Source organism: Poromitra crassiceps, assembly GCF_964638095.1.
Source record: "Poromitra crassiceps genome assembly, chromosome: 18".
In the NCBI taxonomy this organism is placed as follows: Eukaryota; Metazoa; Chordata; class Actinopteri; order Beryciformes; family Melamphaidae; genus Poromitra; species Poromitra crassiceps.
Window position 1 is genome coordinate 19,812,032 of NC_139636.1, and position 7,500 is coordinate 19,819,531.

Consider the following 7,500-nt stretch of genomic DNA (forward strand, 5'->3'; position numbering starts at 1 on the left):
AGAAAAGGATCAAATATTGGTGTTTAAGAATAATGACATCACAACTGATAATTTAAAATTAGTTATTCCTCTAAACCTGACTTCAAATGCGCCAAAGAAATTTGCGCCGGCGCCGTTCGGCCCCCAACGCTCAGCAAAATCTGGCGCTCTGGTAGCGAGGACATTTTTCTGTGGTCCTCTCTATCATCAAAGTTCCTGGGTTACAGCATGACAATTTGTTCGGCCCCCAGCAACAATCTGGGTTTCTCATGTGGCCCCCCATGAAAAATAATTGCCCACCCCTGGACTAGACTGTACATGTGAGATATTTATTAATTGAGAAATTCCATTAAAATGTCACTTATTATTGGAAAATGTGCTGGATTGCTTTATGGTACAAAACAGGAAGAGGGCTGCCGTTCTTCCAGTGTAAACGGAGAAAGAACATCTTCTTTGCGATGGAAAGGGTAATGTGAAATGTGGTATTCATTTTGAGAAACTAGCAATAGCCCTGGTGTTTCCACCATGGTCTCATTTCTTTACGGTAATTATACCAAGGTATAACAATTCATTTGAGAATGATATTATTGATGGTTAAAAATGCTACATGTAGCACCTTTAAATTTGTTTCATTCCACTTCAGGTTCACTCGCTTCCAAATGAATTTGTTTCAATTCAATTCAATTCCTGAAGTTTTGCAATTGTATCCAGCATCAGAAACGTGAGAGAAGAACATTGTTCGGGACTTAAAAGTCACTGAAGACCACTAGTTGGCATCCATTAAACCTCCGTTTAGAGGTGAAGAATGAATTTGGCGATAAAAGAGGATTTTGGATCCTCAACCGGCACTCCTACTGTGAAAAACCAGCCGCTGGCTCTCCTCGGCTCGCAGCTGCTGAACCAACAGCCTCTCTTCGCTAATTTGTTATGAATAACTTTGGCCTTGAACGGAGAGCAGATAGAAACACAGACTGTACCAAAAGTATAAATATTCCCAGCTGAAAAAGGCCCTTTGATGCTCAACAGCTGGAGCGTTTGCTTAGCATGTTGTTGCGTGTCTCTTTGCATTTCTCCACTTCCAAAAACATCACGAGGAGTACAGTGATGCAACTTGCGCATCTCGAGGCAATCTGTCCTGTCCTGAGTGGGCGTGAACACAGCTTTAATCCACAGCGACATGTATGCCGAGGGCAATCCAGCTGTGGAGTCTCACAGGGCAGATGGGATTTCTCTGCGAATTGAAAGTAACAGTTCTATAAACTGTCTCCGGCCACTCCACTGACACAGATATATCATTATATTTTATGTTTACGGGACTGCCAGCTGGGTCTGGTATGCGTGCAACGGTGCAAGACCCCAGAATTTGGCTTTTTATTGAAAATGAACATCTGAGTTTGCATGATCCGCATTCAGTTCAGCTCTCCAGTACATGCTGTGCTGTTTTCTGTGCACATGCTTATTACAGACGTGAACGTTAAACATGTATTATTTGTCCGTTGTCTGTGGTTTCTGGGTCGTGGGGATACTTGTGTTAGATCACTGCTTAATAAGTGCAACATGAGTGTCTTAGGGTGCGTTCAGACGAAGCATAGTTGGAGTGTTTACTCCTTTAGTTTGGTTCATTTGGTCAGGTGAGAATAAAGATATACAAACTCTGGTGGAACCAAATAACAGGACTGAGACACCTGACTATTTCAAGGCCTACTAAAGTGCAATTTGTTAGGAGTGAGAACATTATCCAAACTACAGGAAAGAGCCACAAAACGCAAGGGTTTAACCGTCCCAGCTACAAGTCATGAACTTCTGTGTCTACTGATATAAGGAGATTTATATTGACATCTGATAGCCAGGAGTACCTAATGCTTGGAGCCTAGCATAAGAAAATGACTGGACTGATGTTTATATACTGTATATATACAGCTATTTGTTCATGTATTCTTGACTGGTATCACTTCCATGAATGTGGCTCTTTAAGAAAACACTGTGAAATGTGATTTATAACACAATATACTCACAGTTCCACTTTGCAGCCAGTCTATGAGAGCCTGAGCTGTTTCTGTAGCTAACTGGGCTCTGAGGCTGTCTCTGTCTTCCTGGTTGGGTTGGAGCTCCAAGGCCAGTTTGAGGTCCTCGGCGAGCTGAACCACCTGCAGTGGACCTGCGCTGATGGGAGAGCCCAGGTCATACAGGCTGCTGGAAAAGTCCACTGCTGCTGCCTTGGAACCTGCAGAGAGAAGGAAACAGGTGGGTAAAAGAGGAGGACAGGGAGGAAGAAAAGGAGAAGAGGAGATTGTAGCAGAAGGTGAGGGGAGGAGAGAGGAGAAAAGGGAAGAGAAGATGAGACAAGACAAGACATGAGGATGAAAGAGAAGATAAATCAAGGCAAGACAAGACATGACAAGTGGACATGACAAGATGAGACAAAACAAGACATGGTGAGACAAAATGAGAGAAGATGAGACAAGACAAGACAAGAGAGGAGAAGACAACAAACGATGAGACAAAAGACAAGAAAAGATCAAACAAAAGAAAAGACAAGGCAAGAACCGGTGAGACAAAACAAGACAACATTTGATAAAAGACAAAAGAGAAGAGAAAAGACAAAACAAAGCAGAAGAGAAGAGAAGAGAAGAACAGACAAGACACGATTCATAGTTTGAATACTTATGTGTATAACTAGGGCTGTGTATTCATTGGCACTATTAATTAAAAATCTTTGTTGTTTTTTGTTTTTTTGAGAATTGATTGACAGTTTTACTGTATCAATATTTTCTTACACCCCTATAACTAACAAATGCCTAATTCAAGACTAGTTCATACAGCACACATCAGGCAAAAACATAGTGACGACTAGCAGAGCAGAATTAACCAGAGCCATACATCCTGCTCAATATTTCCAAAATGTCCATGTGTCACCTGGATAATTTCCCTGACACGCACACGCACGCACGCACGCACGCACGCACGCACGCACTCACGCACACACATCTGGAAGCACTCAAATAATCGTTGCTCTAGAAAGCAGCATTAGAAAACAGTGGCGTACAGTATGTACCGTCCAAAAGGACAGCACAAAACAGCACATAATGAAAACAATTCAATTCAATTCAATTCAATTCAATTCAATTCAATTCAATTCAATTCAATTCATTTCAATTCAATTCAATTCAATTCTTTATTTCAGAAGACCCAGGGAGATCCATATCACACTAAAAAACAGCAAAGTACAAAATAAGAAAATAACAACAAAGGGGAAACATGTAAGGCCTTCCACAATGTTCAATGCCTAATATACAGACATGTTCACCAGTGGTTCCACAGTCTGGAAAAGAATCTGACAGAACTTCGTACAGGGTTAGTCAGGACAGCGATGAGGTCATTTTCTGACACAGATCCCCTACACATAAATCTATATATCAGATTCCGCAGGACAGCAGAGCAGGTAGGAACTCCGACACTAACATATGACTCGCGCTAGAGCTTCTTGAAGCTCTCAACAACAGCCTCATGCTGTCATTATAAGCCACTGTGAGCTTATACACAGGTGGGCAGTATACAAAGGTGTACAGTATGCTTTAAAGAGTGAGATCTTCACTGGTACAGAGCACATGCTGAACTTGCGACAGAGATGAGTCATCAGTGATGACATTGCTCAACTGAGCATGCTCAGAAAACCGTCTTATTATTAGCAACACGCTGTAGTTAGATTTAATTGCTTGAGTGACATCACTGGTGACATCATCACTGATGACATCTCGGGTGACATCACTGGTGACATACAACTCATATCATCAGTGATTTATGGCAGACACTGATGATGTCATAGACATTGTGACATAATCAATGATGCCATAAAGCCTTCCTTGCAGAGGCTATAAGTAGGACCGGTGGAGCACATAAAAGGCTGGTGCCCAGTTCAAGCTTACGATTCCCTTTCCAACATTCAGCTTTGTTAACTCGTTTAGCTACAGTAGCTAATCAGAATTATGGATTTCGACGGGTTATTTAATGAAAGGACATTTCAACTGTCGGACTTCAAGGAATTTACGTTTCTTCCTGGACACCAGAAGTGGTCTGAACGAGTGAGAAAGCGACTGTATTATGGACTGGACCAAGATGTTTCTTTAAACACCCTATCTTGCCCTGTTACAGACATGACAGTAGAAATCCTCCAGAAATCTGCCCCGGGCCCTATTGGAAAGCTCCATAAGAAGTATGCTGCTCGTGTTGCCAGCGGGGCTCGCATCTCTCCGTGTGCCATGATGCTGGCTCTAGTTTACATAGAAAGGCTCCGACACAGAAAACCTGAATACCTACAAAAGATTTCCTCCTCTGACCTCTTCCTGATCTCCATTATGGTTGCCAGCAAGTACCTGTATGATGAAGGAGAGGATGAGGAGGTGTTCAATGATGAGTGGGGGGCAGCTGGGAATATGGACGTTGAAACTGTGAATACCCTGGAGATTAATTTCTTGAACGCCATTGAGTGGAGCCTCTTCACAAAGCCTCGTGACTTCTTTGACATATTAAATCAACTGGAAACCAGTATTGCGGAGAGGCAGGGGATGAAACGTGGCTGGTTCACCTACACTGACCTCTGTGTGCTGCTGGAGCAGTTGGTATGGAGACAGGCCCTCACAGCCATCTACCAGCACTTCACCAAGGTGTTCTGTATGCTTGGCATGGTCTATCTGACCAGTGTGGCCGGCCTCATCACTACCAGCGCCATGCTCCACCAGCTCAGTCTCCCCAGGAGCAGCCAGCCTCTGGTTCCAGCTCCAGCTGAAGTCAGCCCGGTCCCCCTCCAGACCTCCAGTCTACCCGCAGAACCTTCTGCTCCAGCCCTCCACCTCTCCTGTTGCATCCAAGGCAACGAGAGCCTTAACGGCCAGACCGATGCACTTGGAGTCAACCAGCATCAGCAACACAATCCCCCATGGTGTACTCCCAGACATCTACGCTGTGTCTCTGGGGCTCCCTTCTCCACTCGCTGGGTCACTTACACCCGGAACCAAAACATGAGCTGGATCCTCTCCAAACCGGGTCTGGTGCCTCCCTGTTCTGCCCTCACCGTCTTGCATCCCTCCCTCCATCTCAGTGTGGTCCCAGGAACATCACATCAACACTCATCGCTTATGGGCGCCTCGATAACCATCAGCATAATGCACCATGTTCAGCCTGGTTGTCCTTGGCCTCATGGACTGCGCTTGATACACTGAAGTCCTGCTGGTTCAGGATGGCTGGTGCCTTGTTGTCTGCCTTCATGGTTTCAACCTCCTGGATCAGGCTTGGTGGAGCCTTGACCTCAACCTGGATGGTGTGGAGAACATTCAGGTTGATGCAGGACAACCAGGCTGAACACCTGCACCCCATTCAGGAAGCAGAAGTTTCATTCATCCACTCCTCTCCATGTGTGTGAGGCTGTTGTTCACATCAAGGGGTCTAGCAGTTTGTTCCATGAGACCAAGAACACCAAGGATCTGTCCTGTCTGACCCTGGAAAACACACTTCTACTCGTCCAGCTGGTCGAACCTACAGGACCTCAGAGCTCCATTGCCGAAGACAGCCTAGCCTGTCAACAAAACCAAAGAAGAAGCATCATGGCTTCTCTTCATGGCTATCCCGTATATTCCGGAGGAAGAACAAGAAATGTACAACGTTACATAAATTAACTGAATCATATTACTTGAATACAATTTGCACACTACTGTTAGTGTCTTTGTACATTTATTCCTGGGGAAACCTGTAGCCTAGAGTGGTGAAAGTGTAATGGGATTAGTGGGAAAAATATTGTGTGTGTGTGTGTGTGTGTGTGTATGACATCATTTGTGAATTGTGATGTCACTGATGATGTCATAGATATTGTGACATCATCAGTGGGACAAACAGACACAGAGCCCACTTACTCCCTTTTATATAGATGATGATGATGATGATATGATGATGTAAAAATAGCACAGACAATGGAGGACCCCCTGAAATCATGACGATTTAAAAAATAATTAGTAAATAAATACTAATTATTATATAAATATTAGTAGTAATAAATAATAGTTTCATATCATCTTTTGTTTAAGTTAAATACAAACAACTTCTATTTCATTTGCAGCAATCACCAGTCCACAAATGTGCTGTACCAGCTAATATCCAACAGATTGGACATTTCCAGTCACTATTCCAACTGCAGCCAGTAGATGGCACCACTCTCAATCCCAGCAGCAACATGACACTCACCCACTGGAGTGCTTTCACTCTTATTCCCACATGTTTAATCATGAGGAAGAAAAAACTATCTTCATACTGGAATGCAATCTGACCACCATATCATAATACTGTTGATAAGTGGCTCTAATTTCCTTATTCGTGATTGGCTGATCTTATCGCTAATGGGATTTTTAATGCATTTCTATTTGTAGTTGTTGAGAGCCTCAAAGCACTTGATGAGGTCATGCTGTTTTTGGCCAACAGCAGCAACTAGCAGAGCTTCAGATATGATGGCGGTACGTGGAAACGCTGTTCCATTCACTTCTACAGCACTGTACGGGAGAACGGGGTCAATTGAGCCATCCCGTCTATCACAACCATACACAAAATGAATCATGTGATCCTACATTTAGGAGAAGTAATTAATTTCCCTCAATCTGTTATGGATTACAACAGAAATTACTGACAAAAATTTAACTAAGGTTGTGTGACATTTTACCCATAACTTGGCCCATTTAAAATTGAGAAATGATAAACTTATTTTGTGGTACTAGCGGAAAATGAAGAATGTGGCTCATTTCACATCGATCTCCCCTATAATGTGACGAGAAAAGAAAACAGTAATTTTAAGTCTGAACAGTTAAATCGTTGTGAATTCAATCCAAACCAAACTATTAGAGCAGACTTCACTACTGTCTCGCTTTTGACTGGAGAGTAACCCTGCTGTGCTCAGCCCCCTACATTCCCAACACACACACCACACACACACACACACACACACACACACACACACACACACACACACACAGCGCAGTGAGACTGTTTCTCAGGTGAAGCACACTGGTTCACTTCTTTGTGACCTGTTGGCGTCAGCAAAAATCAAAGCGGTACATTTTGTGTTCCTCATAATTAAAACCACATTTCCCATAAACCCCATTGCTTGCTGTTGCAGAGATGGTGTTGCTACTTGTCCCTTTCCTCCCCCAAATCCAAATCCAAACCGCTGTCACATCATGTGAAATGCAGAGGCCAGTAGAGGCGGCCAGCAGTCTTCTCAGCGATGGTCTCACTTGTTTACAGTCATTATAATGTCTCTAAATGAATTGGGTAGCAGCACCTTTAAGAACAAATGCACTTGATGAAGAGCTCGTTAGCGTTTACCTGCGATGATGTCATCCATCTGCTCCAAAGCCGCCTCCAGCATGTGACTGGCCTCGGTTTCCATGACGACGGATGGAAGCATCAGACCTCAGGCCTTCTGATGTCCTGCAGAAAGGGGAGAAAAGAGAGAAATTGATGAATGAACCACTTACATGC

General features: G+C 43.6%; 1 protein-coding gene and 1 pseudogene across 6 annotated transcripts in view; one reads left to right on the forward strand and one right to left on the reverse strand.

The window, feature by feature from the left end:
• ppfibp2b (PPFIA binding protein 2b) overlaps positions 1-7,500 on the reverse strand; it is a 92,369-nt gene that overhangs the window by 60,111 nt on the left and 24,758 nt on the right. For all 5 annotated transcript variants that reach the window (XM_083655190.1, XM_083655189.1, XM_083655188.1 and 2 more), the window contains exons 2-3: positions 7,345-7,449; positions 1,995-2,203 (exon numbers count right to left, since the gene is read on the reverse strand). In XM_083655190.1, the coding sequence (XP_083511316.1) occupies positions 1,995-2,203; positions 7,345-7,426 (291 nt within the window). In that variant the 5' untranslated portion in view covers positions 7,427-7,449. The remainder of the gene's footprint in view (positions 1-1,994; positions 2,204-7,344; positions 7,450-7,500) is intronic.
• LOC310792424 (protein CNPPD1 pseudogene) lies at positions 3,966-5,398 on the forward strand (annotated as a pseudogene). The gene has a single exon. The product of its transcript is annotated as a protein CNPPD1 pseudogene (transcript).